The sequence below is a fragment of the Dipodomys ordii genome, unplaced genomic scaffold (genome assembly GCF_000151885.1).
Source record: "Dipodomys ordii isolate 6190 unplaced genomic scaffold, Dord_2.0 Scaffold44, whole genome shotgun sequence".
Lineage (NCBI taxonomy): Eukaryota > Metazoa > Chordata > Mammalia > Rodentia > Heteromyidae > Dipodomys > Dipodomys ordii.
Genome location: NW_012267260.1, coordinates 5,599,516 through 5,616,647, shown reverse-complemented (window position 1 = coordinate 5,616,647; position 17,132 = coordinate 5,599,516). Strand labels below are relative to the sequence as shown.

Below are 17,132 nucleotides of genomic sequence, written 5' to 3'. Positions count from 1 at the left end.
GCTGCTTGACTCTTGATTTTTGGAGTCACAAAACGTGCTTAGCTAGGAAGATGGAAGAATCTGGAAAAAGGAATAGGCTGGACTCGATCGTCCACAGGCCACGACTGTTTACTGCCAGCGAGGGGCACAGAACTTCACCGTGGGTTTGGAGGTTGTGCCAGGGACTGGATTTTGGGGTGGGCTTAATAGGCCTTCACAAGGAAGCAGAAAATTAAAAAGCGGGGGGTGGGGAGCTATGGTCTCCTGGGGGCCCAGGGCAGTGTCCCTGGGGACAGGCAAATGGTGGATAGACATGTGCTGGGCAGACATGTGGTCAAGCCTGTTCCTGGGATCCTGGTGTCTTGCCTGGCCTAGGGTAGTAAGGCAGGAGTCAATCCCTCCGTGCTCAATTGCTAGGAGCACAGTTCCAATCTGACAGGGCCTGGCCACCTCTGCATTTTGGTCCATTGTGCACTGACCTTGAACACTGATTCAGAGTTGGAGGATTGCCCACAAGGCAGAAAGGCTCATTTGATATTTGGTATCCAAGCTGAAACACGGGGCCTCGACCATGTGGGGGAAGGGGACACAAGAATGGAGGGAGGAAGGGTCATTGTGTCCAATGTACATTGTGTAAAAATCAAGCTACTGAACGTGAGGGTAGGAATGGAATGGGGAGAGATGGGGGAGAAAGACGGGCTGATATCGATCAAGATTCACTGTACTCATAACTTGCCTTTGGGAGCTGAAACTCCTTTGTACAGCTAGTTGATAAAAAGTAAATAAACCTATTTTGTATACAATACTAATATCTTTAGAACAATGACTTGTTTCAACCTAGCAATGGACAAAACTTTAAATAGGCCCAGTGCAGAGACTCACACCTGCCATCCTAGCTACTCAGGAGGCTTAAACAAGAGGCTTACAGTCCAGGCTAGTCTGGGCAACAATGTGACCTTCTATTAGAAAAAAATATTAAAAGCAAAACTGACTAAGGGCGTGCCTAAAGTGGTAGAACACCTGCTTGGTGACATAGGACTCTGAGTTCAAAACCCCAGTACCACTAAAAGATTTTAAAATTCCATCTGCTCAGCCTCATGAAGTAAGGATGCTGAGTCTAAGTAACTTCTGAACAGCCATCCTGTGCCTCTGGCTGGGTGGAGGGAATTCCTCACTCAGTGCTGGAAAGCCCAGAGGTCAGAGAAGCTGTTGATGAGCTCCCTAAATGGTGTGAATTAGTAGCCTCTGAGTAGCCTCTAAGTATACCCTACGTGGAAGGTTGAGGCCTATCTTCCCTACATGGAAAAGTTCTGCTGGTACCTGATTATGTCCATTTAAGGTCAGGCATCTTGTCTTCATGGTGGAGGAAGGTGAAGACCCCACCTCCCAGGTGATGGACGTGTCTGGATCCCTGGAGCTAGGGCAGGCACATGGCTGGACCTGTCAGTCCAGTACCTAGGACTGGGGCATCCTGTGACCCTGTCCCCCTGGCCTGACCCTATTTAGGCCTGGAACAACACAGATGCCTGCACGCCATGCCTCACGTCTCTGTGTTCTTGTCCTGTGTCCTGTTTCCTGTCTCCCGGCTCTTCTTCTCCAGTCACCTTGGTGTCCTACTTCAGCTCTTTTTTGCTCTTTCTTTCCTCTCTGGCCTGTTTCCTAACAGTGTTAAGTGTGTGTGCGGGCTGCAGGCTTTTGTAACAATTGGCTATCCACAGACTGGTATGGCTGTAATAAAATAACTCCAAGATTCATCTTCTCACGATATGGTTTCTCTGAATTGTCAGCTTACAACATTTGCGGAATGGCAGTGTTCTAGAGTGCACAGCAGTGTTCTACCAAAGGGATTTCCAAGGCTCTTCTTTGGCCTTGCAGCAAGGTCTTAAAAAGATGGACTGAGAGAAACCCAAGGCACTTCTTCCTAGTTATTCTTCAGACAGGGTCTCGCATTCATGCAAAGCAGCCTTGACTCACGATCCTCCCATTTCATTTTCTGAGCAGCTGAGATGACAGATGCACACGACCACACCTAGCTTTTGGTTGAGATTGGGGTCTCCAAAACTTTTTGCAGGGGTTTAGCCTCAAACCATGATCCTGTCCCCTGCAGCTGAGGTGACAAGTATGAACCACAGTTGATTTCCACTGCATATGGATATAACTGGTTTACCTGCATGTTCATATGCTATTGTTTCTTTTCATGGGCTAAAAGCAATGGCTTTTTGTCTTCAGGTGTACAAGCAGAAGCAGTGGCTTTGGAGTTAGCTTTATACCTGCTGGACCTGGCCACCTGGTCAAGCTTCATGCTGGATAGTCACAAAATGCTGCTTTGTTTGCATGCCTTAAACATGTTCATGATGGAGAAAATGGCTGGATTACTAATTCAATGCAGCATCCACATAAATGTATAGGAAGAGATGTACTTCAGGGTTATGTTTTCAGTGTTGAGGTTTGAAGTCAGGGTCTCGTGTTTGCTCAGCTTGCTTGCATGACTGGCATCCTATATCACATGAGCACACCCCTATCCCAAGTTTTGGCTGGTTATTTTGGAGGCTAGTGGACTTTTCTTCCTGGGATGGATTCAAACACTAATCCTTTGGATCTTCGACTCCTGAGTAGCTAGGATTGTATGTGAGAACCACTAATAAAGTCCTATTAGCATTTAATAGTATTATAATAATCTTGCAAAGCTCATATATCCACATCTATGCTACCTGCTTGTAAAACTATATAATATTTCTCCTTAATGGTGGAAATTTGAGTTGTTTATGATTTTTGAAATGGTACACCAGTGATATTCTTAGTTGAATCTTTGCTCATGTTCGTAATGATTTTCTCTGTTCTAAATACCAAGGAATGGACTTTCTGAGGGACATTAAGTGCAGTTCTTTTTGTTGCTGTTGTTTTTTGTTTTTGTCATTCTTGGGCCTTGAACTCTGGGCCTGGGTGCTGTCTCTGAGCTCTTCAGTTCAATGCAAGAGCACTTTACCGTTTGAACCACAGCGCCACTTCTGCGTTTCTGGTGGTTTATTGGAGATGAGTCTCATGGACTTTCCTGCCTGGGCTAGCTTTGAACCATGATCCTCAGATCTCAGCCTCCTGAGTAGCTAGGATGATAGGCATGAGCCACCAGCACCTGGCTTGTCCAGTCTTTTAAGTTACATTCACAAGTGTCCTTTAACCCAGATTATATCTTAAGGTCTGGTGGCAAAAGTACTTCTCCAAAAGTGATGAACTTGCAGTCATATAACTTCCTCTTTTCTAAACTTGTCGGTGTTTTCCATTGTACTACGAAAACAAAGTACAGTCATGCTGATGTGGCACTACGGTCTCCCCGGGACCTGCCCCCAACCACTTTTTCCTGGAGGCATCCCATATTCGACTCCGTTTGTATTCCAACATTCAAGACTTCATGTGCTGGCATCTGTTTCTGCTAGTAAGATGCTTACTTTTTCAGTCCAGGTCCCGTCCAGGAAGCATGGACCATACTTGAACTGGTTTGTCTTGATGACAAGAGATTCTTGCCAGAGGTAGAAACAAACTTTAGGAAGTCTAATAGTCCCAGTGCAGTATCTTGAGAGGCCTCATCACCCATGGGCTTGAAGGAGAAGGAACAGGACGCAATGGCTGGCTCTTGGCAAGGGTAACAATATGGAAAAGTCCACCTGACAAGAACTATGGCCTCCCCAGCAAACATGGCAGCCGGGTGGGAAGGAAACCAAGGGAACACTCTGATCCCATTCTTTATTGACCCTTCAGTCTCCCGCTGGAAATTATCTAGGCCTGACTAGAAGGCAGAAGATCCCATTCTTTATTGACCCTTCAGTCTCCCACTGGAAATTATCTAGGCCCGACTAGAAGGTAGAAGCGTTGGAGCTCATGAGGGATATCCGTGCGGGGCGGAGATAATAGTGAGTGGATTGGATGAGACAAATGGAAGATGTCTGGAACACACACATGTGCTTCCATGTATGTTTCTCTGAGGACGCTTAACGGGATCCTCATTATACTTAGTTTGTGGCATATCTCACCTCCTCAAACAGATCAATGCCTTTGTAAAGAGAGATACGGTCTTTCTTGTGTGTGGCTTTATTCCTCAAAGAGAATATTCCGTCAGGGAAGTTGATTCAGGGTATCCGTGGTACACAAGAAAGGCTGGAAATAAAAAAGAGTCTCTGGGCCAAGGTGACTGGGCACAAGTGGGGTAAGATGACGTCAAGGCAGGAAGCTAGAACCTTTCTGTAAAGCCCATCCGAAAGTCAGTATGTAAGAAAGCCACAAAGACCCATCTTCAGGCTGCAGCTCACCCAACAGAGGCAGAAGGAGCCTCCTCGCTAGCTATTTCTCTGCTCCCAGACTTTGCTAGCAAAACACCACCTTAAAGGAAACGTGGCCTACCTGGAAGTCATTAACTCTGTTCAACAAGACTTCATAAGCCTCCCAGGAGACCACTACGTAGCCGTAGCAGCCACAATAGAATCTTAGAATCAGCATAGCCCTCTCTCCAGCCCAGTCACAGAGATGGTCCAAGATGTCAATCAACCATGGTCCTCTTTCCTCAGGAGGCAAGCCTTGAAGAGCTTCTGAAAAGTGAGTAGAGACTAAAGGGATCAGATGTTCTGGAAACCTCAGCAGGGACTTGATTCTTGTCTTTCAGATCCAAAATGCGGGGAACTCTCGAGAGATCAAAGAGCTGAGGTGGATCAGCTCTCTCAAGCATTCAACAAGAAGTAGAGCAAATTGGTGTGACTGTTTAAATTGACTGGGTCTCAGTTTCCATGTCTGCAAACCACTTATATTTCATGGCTGGAGTTGGTGCTGGTGAAATAATAACATGCTGAGAACAATATCGTGTGCAAGGAGGCATCCCTTCCACTCATTCTCCATCCCCTCAACGAGTCTCCATTACCTTCAGCTGCTCTCAGGTACCCATCTGCCCACGTTGCTGTATTTTCTCTTTCATAGACATTGAGGTTAGAAATCCATCATTTCCCAGGCAGGAAGTCTTAGCTTCCATGATGTTTCAAATCCAAGTGACTTGGATTTGAATACAGCGGGGCAGATAAAAACATCCCGATCGACCAGAGGACTTGAATACACCTCCCTCCCTTTTCTTGTGTCTATCGTAGGGATAAGAATGGTATCTGCTCCCACACAATTAAACGTGTCAACCCGTGTGGATTTATTGCCATTACTATCTGTTAAGGGACGCCACATTTGGACTAAAGAAGACAGGATTGCTCAAGAGTTTTCCTGTGAGGCAGAGGAACAAGCCCCCCTGCTTCCCCTACACGCACCCGCTACAGAGGAAGCTGAAGCTGATTGGTCAGCTTGTGCTGGGGAAGGCGGGGTCAGTTTCCATGGTGAGAGCACAACACCACCCTGGACCTTAAGTCTGGAAGGAGGCACAGAGCTCCATGGAAAAACCTAGTAAGTAGTTCATTCCCCCTCTCCTGTTGACTCTAGCAGGTATGGTAATATCTATTAAACATAAGTAGTTTCCTATTCCCCCTCTCCTGTTGACTCTAGCAGGTATGGTAATAGCTATGAAACATTTAGTATTTGTTTATTGAAGACCTGTATTCCTACTTTTTAAACCAAGATACATTTGCCAAAAAGACAAGAATTCATTTGCACTTACTCAAATGCACCTCAAGTTCACTAAAGGTAGCAGTCCGTGACACGTGCACTCCAAAGTGAAGGCAGGAAGTTTGCAAGTCCAAAACCAGCTTGGGATATATAATGAAGCCTTGTCTCGAATTAAAATCCTAATCCAACACACCAAAAAAAATCCTCAAAAAATAAGCTAATGAGTTATATCCACTTTGTGCAAAAAGAATTTTCCTTTTTTTTTTTTGGTTCAAAAAACCCCCACTGAAGTTATTTATTTTAAAATGCGTTTCATTGGCTTTAAGTGGTGGCATACAGGGGTTTCAGCTCCACACGTCGGTTTGTGAGTACAAAGCATCTTGATCGGGGTCACCCCTTCCATCACCCCTCCCCATTTACTGTTTGAAAACAGCTGTATTTAGAGTTAATTTGCTCACTATAAAACTGAATTCCTTTAAAGTGTGTAATTCCATGGGTTTTGGCATTCTAGGGTTGTGCGAACATTATCTCCTACTTTGTAATATTAAGACATTTCATTATCCAAGAAATAAATCCTGTGTTTTCTCAGCAGTCATTCTGAATGTCCACCCTCCCCCCGGCCCAGGCAATGCATAATTACCCTTTGGCCTCCATGCTTTGCTGCTGTGGGCTTGTTACATGGAGGAAAACAGGATGCTCTGCTCACAGGCCTGCTTTCAGACCCATCCAGGAAGCCCGGGTTGCAATTCAGTCCTTGTGATGGCCAGATAACATTCTTGGCCACGGGCAGTCTGCATTTTATCTATGACTCGACTGACTGACATTTGAGGTGTTTTCACTTTGTACCTATCATGGGTAATGCACAAGCATTAGTCATATGTGCAATGTTCCATAGGGATAGATATTTTCATTCTTTTGAATGCACATTCTAATAGAATATCCCCATTTCCCAATGTCAAAACTTACTACAAAGCTACAGGAATAAAGACTGCTGTGGGACTAAGAAGAGAGATATAGACCCACAGAATAGAATTGAGAACCTAGAAAAACATGCCAAATTGCTTAGACAGATGATAGATAGATGGTAGATAGACATATGGGCAGACAGAGATAATATAGACAGAACATAGGTGGAGTGATAAATATAAATAGGTAGAGATAGGAATAAAAGAAAAATATAGATGATGATAGATTCAAAATCATAACACGGAGGAAAACACAGGACTATCTCTTTGTGAGGTAGAGGTCCGGCTTCATTCTTTCGCATGTGGACATCTATCTGCTGGGCTCCATTTGCTTACAGCCACTCACCATTCCTTTCCTGCTGAATTGCTTATTGAAAACAGGAAGTGTAAGTCCTCCAACTTTTGCTATTTATTGGTTTTTTAAATTTAGGGTCAGTGTTTCAATTTCTCTGGGAATAATTTTACGGCCAAGGACAGCTTCCACTTGAATGATGACTCATGCGCAGAAAGTCGTGCCAGATCACTGGCGTGGACCCACATGTGGAACAAATTGGGCTGGTTTAGGGGTAGACATGTTTAGAGACTTACATAGAAGACAATCAGAATGCCTGCCAGATGTGATTGCAAACATGGCTGTACATTTGTGCAGGGTTAGTGGCACCTGTGGATTAGACACACTAGTATTTTTGTTCGCCATTTTCTAATCCACCAAGTACTCCAGCATAAGGGCTTTGTATCAAAGCCATGTTTTTTTGTCAGTCATGGGGCTTGAACTCTGGGCCTGGGCACTGTCCCTCAGCTCTTCAGCTCAAGGCTAATGCTCTACCACTTGAGCCACAGCACCACTTTCGGTTTTGTGTTGGTTTATTGGAGATAAGAGTCCCATGGACTTTCCTGCTCGCGCTGGCTTTGAACTGCAATCCTCAGATCTCGGTCTCCTGCGTAGCTAGGATTATAGGTGTGAGCCACCAGCATGTGGCTTGAAGCAAATTTTGAAAGCACAGTGCAGTCTATGCTGTCTTCTCTGTAACCCAACTTAGTACCTGCAGAACATGTAACCATGAGCCATGATTAACCTGTGTCCTGCACACACAGAGATTCTGACCCACCTAGAATTCAGGTCTAGGCTACTTCATTAAAAAAATATCCCTCTCTGTTCTTTTCTAGCTCTCTCTGCTCTTGGCTCTCTCTTGGCTCTCTCTCTGCTCTCTTTTCTTTCTCTCTCTCTCTCTGCTCTCTCGCTGCTCTTTTCTAGTTCTCTCTTCTCTCTCTGCTCTTTTCTAGCTCTTTCCTCTCTCTCCTTCCCAGCTCTTTCTCTTTCCTAGGCCTTTCCCAGCTGCATGGAGTGCCAACCTTGCCTGGTCCCAGCAGGTCTACTGAATAAACCTACCCCTTACCTGAAAAAAAAATCCATCAATGAATTTTCATGAGAACAACTGCTGTCTCGTGCAAGGTTCCACTCCTCCTCTCTGCCATCGAACCCCTGCTTTCTGTCCAGAAAGATCCCGCATCTTGCAGTCTGGTGAATGAACTAGTTGTGATCACTAAGGAAGGTTCCCAGGTCTCACCAAATCAGAATCGGCCATTAAGCAAGAGCACAAAGTGGTTGGTTTTCATGCAGACCATGGTGTACAAGCCAATCAGTTCCCACTTTTGCAACCTTAGATCACCATCTAAGGGTCTGGGGCCTCCACAGGTTGGTACTGTGAGGCGTGTGAATTTCCCTCTTCACTCTCTTCACCCCTGCATTTGTCACCCCCAGGTCACTGCTTAGAGTGTTGATGGTAACAGCGGTTAAGGATCTCAAACTCAGGAAGAGTGCATCACTGGTCAGAGGGACACTGTGTGGAGTTCACGTAGTTCCAACCACCGGGTTCTCTGTTCTGAGCCGCTCTGGGGCTTGACGAGCTTCCTGGCCCCAGACAACCTCTCCAGGAGGGGAGAGGACTCGTGGAGGCCCAGCAGTGCGAGAACACAGAATGAACTTGACCACCTCCCTGACCAGGCCCTTCCCCCCAGGTCTGTCCTCTTCGCCTTGAGGAAGCCATGGGCTGGGGGGGAAGGGGGGAGGAAGGTGGAGACAAGGCCCGTGGGGAAGGTGGAACAGGAATCGTCCCTCTTGTGATATAAGTTGTTTGGAAGTTCCCAGGTTATAGCCTCAGCCTAAAAAATACCTGCTGTCTGTCCCGGCGGAGACAGAGGCCATTCACCTTTAGTCTAGACACTCAGGTTGGCAATGCTGACACTGGACGTCGTGTGGCTCCTGCCACAGACGTGGTGCGGCCTGCGTTGGCATCTTCCATGGCCAGTCATCAAGACTGCGCCTTAGTTACCCTTTGGGATCCAGCCTGCGACTCTGAGAGAGAAAAGATCCTCTCATGTCCCAGTCTTACTGGATGACTTCCTTCCTTCCTTCCTTCCTCCCTTCCTTCCTCCCTCCCTCCCTCCCTCCCTTCCTCCCTCCCCTCCTCCTCCTCCTCCTCCTCTTCCTCCTCTCCCTCCTCCTCCTATTTTGTAGGTCATGGGGTTTAAACTCTGGGCCTGGGCATTGTCCCTGAGCTCTCTACCACTTGAGCCACAGCGCCACTTCCAGTTTTCTGGTTGTTTATTGGAGATAAGAGTCTCACAGACTTTCCTGCCCAGGGCTGGTTTTGAACTGTGGTCCTTGGATCTCAACCTCCTGAGTAGCTAAGATTACGGCATAAGCCACCAGTGCCTAGCACCTTCCTTCCTTCCTTCCTTCCTTCTCTGGCTGTCTGGCTCTAGGGATGTTCTCACAGCATCGAATCCACCTGGAGGACTGAGGCTATGATCAAGTCATTGTGCAGATGAGAAAGACAGAATTCTGAACTTCAGGAAATGCGATGAGAATGTCCAAGTTGGAGTGGGGCTGGTGCAAGAGTGTGGTTTGAGCTGCACGCAGAGTGCTGGTCTGGGGTTTAGATACAATTCCGTGCGGAGGGGTGCGTGCATGGGCAGTTTGGGGTAGAGGACTGACATTTGGTCTACAGAGGAGCGAGGTTCCGAGCACCCGCTTAGCAGAGCACACGCGAGGGCAGCTTCTGTGTGAATTCACCAGGCAGGACAGAACATCACAGACACAGAAACCCAGGGAACTCTCGCTAGGAAGAGGGGGTGTATGGAGTTTCCTAAGTGGCCGGTTTCTTGCACAGATTCTGTCACAGAACTGACCAAGCTGTCAGACATGACAAAGCTCCACCAAGCGGTGGCCGCCGGGGACTGCAGCTCAGTGAGAAAGATCTTGAAGAAAGGCCTCTGTGACCCAAACTACAAGGACATGGACTGGAACGACCGGACCCCACTTCACTGGGCTGCAATCAAAGGTGGGTGGGGCATGCTGGGGGAACGGGGGCTCACCGCTCAGGAGTCCGTCAGTCTGCAGGCTGTGTGGGGTGGGCATAAGGAACGTGGGTGGACCCTGTCCCTCCTCACCCACCCTTGCAGCTTCAGCACTGCAGGTGAGCCCTTTGGAGCCTCCAGGCCTCAGTTTGTCCCTGGAACCTGAGAGGGGGATGCAGTAAGATAAGGCGTGTACAAGGCCCTGCATATAGAACCGGCTCTTCATTCGTAATCATCATCCACCCTCATCTGCCCTCATCTGGACCAAGAGAGGAACTTCATCTCTCTGAATCCCCCAGGCCTGACCAAGGCCCGGCTGTCCATGGGTGTCGGGGTACCCACAGCTGATTGGCTGGTCAGGGGTTTTGGCAATTCAGCGCCATCAAAGAATGTTAAGGAAGAAAGGCTGACAGTCAGTGCTGCTTTGTAACTGTGTTCTGTCCTGGGGAGAGAATGGATCGGCCACAAGCCAGATCGGCCGTGGGAAACTTAGTTGGGACATTTCGTTTTCCTTCAGAAATCTTAGCACAAAGCAATTGGTAGCGTGCTCAAATGACCCTTTCTGAACTGCTTTGCTCTGCACCGCCTGTCCACTGTGCAGGGTTTCTCTGTGACGTCATATGCCCTCCTTTAGGACTTGATGGGTCCGTGGTCATGTCCTTTATTTTCCAAGAAACAAGCACTCGTTAGCACCTGTTGCTGTCAGGAGATGAAACTCAGTCTACCTGGCTGGAAACCTCGTGGGCTTATACTGTAGGCTGCGTTTCCAGTGGCTCTGAAGACATCCACATTGGGGCCGCAGAATCAGGAACGAGCTTACTGGTGTTTCTATGGGCCACGATTGGAGCAGATGTTTAGGCTGACTTTGGGACACAGGACAGGGGAGAGCAATGTCCTGGAAAGGACTACAACACGCTCGTGGAGAGCTCAGATCTCAGGTGGGGATGGGGTTCTCAGAGTGAAGGTAGGACATTGACTCTCCCAATAAAAAGACCGAGGGGCGATGATAGCAAGCTGGAAGGACTCGGAAAGCCGATTTCCTTCCTCCTTCATGTGGACGAGGCTAAGCCCGCGGGGACATTCTTCTCTTGACCTCATTCTGTGTCTGCTTTGTATACTGAAGGACAAATGGAGGTGACGCACCTCCTGCTGGAGCACGGAGCCAGCCCCTGCCTGGTGACGGATGTGGGCTGGACTCCGGCTCACTTCGCAGCCGAGGCAGGGCACCTGAGCGTGCTCAAAGCCCTGCACGCATGGCACGCTGCCATCGATGCCCCGGACTTCTTTGGAGACACGCCCAAGAGGATTGCACAGATCTACGGGCAGACAGCCTGTGTGGCCTTCCTGGACAGGTAAGTTCCACCGCATAAAACAATAAAAAGGGGTGGGAGGGGTGGGCTGGGAAGGTGGCTCAGTGGTAGAGTGCTTGCCTAGCAGGCATGAAGCCCTGGGTTCGATTCCTCCATACCACATAAGCAGAAAAGCTGGAAGTGGCGCTGTAGCTCATGTGGTAGAGCACCAGCCTTGAGCAAAAGATGCTCAGGGACATGCCCAGGCCCCAAGTTCAAGTCTCAGGACTAGCAAAAAAGGAAAAAAAGGAAAAAATACAATTAAAAGGGAACAAAGCAAAACAGCCTCCCAATAACACATAGGCTATTTGCACTTGAGGAACATGAACACTTTAAGAAGGAGCTGTTCTTGCCAGGAGCTGGTGGCAGACGCTTGTCATCCTAGCTACTCAGGAGGCTGAGAATTGAGGATTACAGTTTGAAACCAGCCCTGGCAGGAACACCTGTGAGATTCTTTTCTCCAGTGAACCACCAAAAAGCCAGAAGTGGAGCTGTGGCTCAGATGATAGAGCAACAGCTTTGAGCACAAAAGCTCAAGAACAGTAGCCAGGCCCTGGGTTCAAGACCTAGTGCCAACACAAATAATAACAAAACTTTTTTTTAATGAGTTGCTCCTTCTTCAAACCCTTTGCGTCCACGTGTTCATTCACCCCTGGTCCATGGCTTTTCTCCACTTCCAAGCAGTGTGTGCGATGGGGGCACACTTGGCCACCTTCCTTCTCCGTGCACAAGTGTGCGTGTGCATGCAGAGCACAGACAGGTGCTAGTCCTCACGCCAGGGCAGGCTGGCTGGCACGGTGCTGAGAAGCCCGACCCTCCCTTCCCAGGGCGGAGCGGGAGTGCCAGGCCCACCGCAGCCAGGCCCAGCACGCAGGGCTGCGTCTGGATGAGCAGGACGCAGACTGGCACACCAAGAAGCGAGAGCTGGAGCTGTCTCTTCCTTCCACACGAAGAAGAAGAGCGAGAGAAGCCCAGGCCCCCGCCAGGCCCGGCCACGCCAGGCCGTGGAGACGCGCGTGAGAAGAGGGAGTCCCAGGACTTGAACCCGTGTTTTCTGGCTGAGGACCTTGCCTGGCATCCATCCGGCAAAGCTGGTTAGGTCTTCCCACAATTTATCTCGAGGCTCTTTAGAGGCCTCTGACCCATCCCAGGACCGGAAGCTCAGTCTGAGCATCTTCCCTGGGTGTTCCTAGACACACGCAGGTGCTTCGTTGCTCAAACCTGCAGTATGCAGAACAGCCAGGAGGGGACAAAGCCGGCGGGTCAGCTGCTTGTGCCTGGTCTCTGGGGATTTGCCCCATCAGCACTCCCCCCTCCCCCCCCCTCTCCCCTCAGCGCGCACACAATTGCAGAATGTCAGAAATCCAAGAGAAGATGCTAAGGAAACTTGGGTATGGGCTGGGGAGAAAATAGTAAGTAACAACAGAAATCCGAAGTGGTATGAAACCGAGCATCATCAGTTCAATCCATGACAAAACAAAAGCATAGTTTCAAACTATTTTCCCCCCTTTGGGCTTAGGAACACAGGCTTGTTAGTGGCATTTTGACCCACGTTCTTGTCTACACAGGAGCAAAAGCTAGTCAACAAATCAGCTCAGAGAGAAACCACTAGAAATCCTGAGGTGACTTAATTACCTCCCAGATGACTAATTAAAGATCATGTAAAAATCATAGAATTTGTGCTTAGAGGTCCACTTTTTCTTTTGATATCATATGAGGGTTCTATTGCTATTTTGTCACATTGGCGTCTTACCTAATAATCGGACTGAGTTGTCTACAGTGTCTCTCTTCTGTTACCAATGGTTATTGGAATCGTGCATTGGTACATACTGTATATGTTAGTGACAATGTAGATTAAACTTACATATATTACCTTATGCTATGTATTTTTATTCCTGTGTTAATTTTGCAAAGCGGGAGGTATTTATTGTGACAAAACATAGTACTCAGATTGAGATTTATAACACACAATGGGAATGGAAGTCTTAGCACAGAAGGGTAAAAGGGTCCATTAATAATACTGAATACTGACTGGTTAAAATGCTAATACTGTAGATGTTTTAAAGCTAAATACAATTTAAGATTGCCGATTCACTTCTTGTCTCTTTGTAAATCATTGACTAGTTGCAGGTTTGGGGTTCACCCGTGTGGTTTATGCTCTCCCTGGATGAGCCCTGCTCTGGAATCCAGAGCCTTGGAGCCTCCAGTCAAAGACTAATCAGGTGTCTTGGCATCTGTACATTCTTGATTTATGTATTTCCCTGCTTAATGAATGTCTTCAGCTGCTGGATATCTTTCTTATGCATAATAAAGGCCCTATTTGGTTTAAAATTCCTAAAATTAAAAAAGCGTTTCAATATTTTGCCAGTCACCGGTAGCTCACGCCTGTCATCCTAGCGACTCGGGAGGCTGAGATCTGAGGACCGTGGTTCAAGGCCAGCCTGCGGTAGGAGAAGTCCATGCATACGCATGCTTGCACACACAAACAAGGAATAGAACTGTGGCTCAAGCCTTGAGCACAAAAACTCAGGGACAGTGCCCAGGCCCTGCTACCCACTAGCAACCAAGGAACTTGTTAGCAATTTTTGTGCCTCGAGTTCATAATTAGAGAAACCAGCGTCTGCTTTGACATCTGTTCTTCCTCTCTGTCCTCCAGCCATTATCCAATTGTGTTAGCTTCTACGTGAATGGAGCCCCAAGGATTTTCTTTAAGTGTTTGCCACGTGTCTCTGGGGCTGCTTCTCAGTGATGGATGGCAAATTCTAAACACCTACACCTGCATGTGACCAAGTGAAATTTGAGGTTTGAATAGCATCACTGCTATGAATATGTTCCTCTGCGTAAGACTTGGTGGCCATCAGAGAAATTTCTAGAACTGGTGGCCAAGCAAAGACTTGGCACAAAAGAAAAGATAGGCTGTTTTTCTAAAAATGGTTATATTAAAGTATATTTTACATGTCACAAAGCACTCTAAAGGGCACGACTTAGTGGTGATTTTTTTTTTTTTGTCAGTTTTGGGGCTTGAACTCTGGGCCTGGGCACTGTCCCTCAGCTCTTCAGCTCAAGGCTAGCACTCTACTACTTGAGCCACTTTCAATTTTCTGGTGGTTGATTGGAGATCAGAGTCTCATTGACTTTCCTGCCTGGGCTGGCTTTGAACTGCAATCTTCAGATCTCAGCCTCCGGAGTAGCTAGGATGACAGAAAGGAGCCACCAGAGCCTGGCTAGTGGTCGTTTTTAAGTCAACACATAGAGTTGTGCAACCATCACTGCAGTGCAATTGTGAAGCATTTTCCATCAGCCCCAAGAGATCTCTCCACACCGTTAGCAGTCATCTCCTCCTTACCACCCCAGCCCCCGCCGGCACTGACCATTTCCTCCTACTTTAGAGATCCCCCTTTTTCTGGACATTTCATGCACAAGGCTAGATGAGCACTCAAGAGCCACCATTTCCGTTGCTCATTTGTGGGACAGATCCCGCCACCAATATGTATTTGGTAGGGAATGTGTGCTGGGTGCTATGCGAGGTACCTGCCTTAACACGTGTAACACAGGCCAGGTCCCTTCCAGCTGAGAAGGCAAGAAATGACACAGAGACCGTGGAGGCCCGGTGGGACGTGCACGCGGAGGTTCTAGAATGTCCGGAAGCCTTCACCCGACACCCAGATGGGGTCAGGAGTGGTCAGAGGATGGGATGGACGAATGGACAACTGCAGGGCCAGCTGGGGCTCGTCAGGGGGAGGGGCCGGGCCAGGCAGCTGCTGTGTGGAGGCTCAGACCCGGGAACACCGTTCTCTGAGAGCGCACAGCCAGTTTGCTAAGAGTGAGCAGCCTGTGTGGGAGTCAGGGGGCCTGGGAAAGCCAGGGGAGGGGTGGCCCTGGGGAGAGAAGGAAGGCAGGATGCACCTGCCAGTGGCGTGGTAGGAGGTCTGTGAAGGAAGGACTACGGACGCACAGAGCAGCGACATTGCAAACATCCTGGAACAGGCCATGCTTGCAAACACCAGACCCCCTGGAGGAACTGCAGGGACAACTGAGGCCACTAGGTGGCGCCTCAGCCCATTCGTTCACAGCCTGGATCCCCCCCCCAAGTCAAATTGCCTGATCCCAGAGACGTCTAACCCTGGGGAAATTCTCCTAGGTTGTGCACCAGTGAATCCTCTCATCCATGAACTCGGAGAGCAATGGGGCCCCTCTAGGGCCTGTGACAGTTAAGTGACCAACGATTCGGTGGCACTTCACGTTTTTCTCCACAGCCATGGATGTCCCCATTCTTCTAGAATGTTCTCTCATTTTATTCACCACTATATGCTTCTATTTGTCCTCCTGGCAAATAGAAGTACCCACGATCACCTGTAAGTGCAGCTGTTGACGTTATCTTGGTAGCTGTGCTTCGCATTGTGAGCTCTGGTTGGCTGACTACATGTCCTTGTCTGTTTCATGTTTCCAGAGAACAAACTTCTCTTCCAGAGAAGAGTTTCATGGACTTTCCTGCCTAGGCTGGCTTTGAACTACGTCTCCAGATGGTAGCCTCCTGCATAGCCATAACCACCAGTGCCTACATGTTTTGATGCTTTTGTGAAGACATATACCAAAAAAGAATCTTAAACTGAGAATATTTGATGCAATGTTCTTATTTTCCTGAAGCCACCATGTAGCATCGCAAAAAGCATGGCGCCTTTGAACGTGGTACACGCTCTGTGTCTCCTCCTCTTTTTGAAACAAGGTCTCAGCTCTGTAGCTGGAAGCCAGCCTCAAACTCAAGGTTCTACTGTCTCAGCCTCTCACATTCTGTGATTACAGCTGGGAGCCTCACACTGGGCTCCAGATAAGAGGTTTTATGTGGCTACTTTCTCAAAGTCACTCAAAACCATGGTGAAACGTCGACTTTCGTTTTTATTAGCCGTATGACCTAGGAGTTGCAAATAAAAGTAAAACAAACAAACAAGCAAACAACCCAAACCATGAATTGTCTATGATTTTAGTTTTCCTCTTCCCTCCTAAGCACCTGCTGCTAATGAGCCCTAACTAGTCAGCAATAAATTCCTGCCCCACAGCCACAGTCCACACTTAGTGCTTTGAACTGTTTCTCTACCCCACACAGTGTAATCAGCAAGTTTACCTACTAAGAAGCAGGACACTGGCGACTTACAGAATGAAAAATTCTCTGAGATGCCAAACAGAATTCCACCTCAAGAGCCACACAAATCCCACACACTCCAGTGATGAGTGAAACTGCACACTCACCTTATTTCTACAGATACTCTTTAAAGAAAAAAAAAAGCTGGAATCAATTTGCAGTACCCACGATCACTGGAAACATCTAAACAAGTTACAAGTGCCGCTTCAATTGCTTGCCTCACACAGATTTTCCTGGTGGAAGTTTCTGTGACCCCGCCCCCTGCATTATTTGTGACAGCGTGGCGCCCTCTTGTGGCACAGACAGACAAAAACCAGAGAGAGGCAAATTAGGAAGCATGGAACCAGTCAAGGCCTGGGCCTAATGTACTGAACCATTAGAACTGAGTTTTAAAAGCAAATACATCTCAGTAGGTGCGTCTGCCTACTCAATATAACATAAAACAACGTGCAGCTCACAAATGACAGCATCAAGGTGTGACGTCCTCTGACAGGCCAAGGAAGCAATGTTCAAAGACGCCATCCGCTCTCAAATCACAACATAAAAAAGCATGGGGTATCGTGCTCAGTACCCAAGACCTTCCGTGAACTCAGCAGTGTGCTGAGAGGCTACTGCAGACCACAGAGGAAACACAGACAAACACAGGCGAATGCACAGCAACTGGAAAAACACCTACCTGTGGAGCCTTCCTCCACGTTCTTGATGTTTCTCAGGCTCCGTGAGTGAACAGGCAGGGGCTGGGGGGGCAGGTGG

The 17,132-nt window shown here is 48.0% G+C and overlaps 1 protein-coding gene across 1 annotated transcript; it reads left to right on the top strand.

The window, feature by feature from the left end:
• The first annotated feature begins 4,520 nt into the window (after positions 1-4,520).
• On the top strand, positions 4,521-12,259 carry Ankrd66 (ankyrin repeat domain 66). Its single transcript, XM_013019079.1, has 4 exons — positions 4,521-4,566; positions 9,704-9,874; positions 11,014-11,242; positions 12,067-12,259. The coding sequence occupies exons 1-4, from the start codon at positions 4,521-4,523 to the stop codon at positions 12,257-12,259; spliced, it is 639 nt and encodes a 212-aa protein (XP_012874533.1).
• Positions 12,260-17,132: the final 4,873 nt, after the last annotated feature.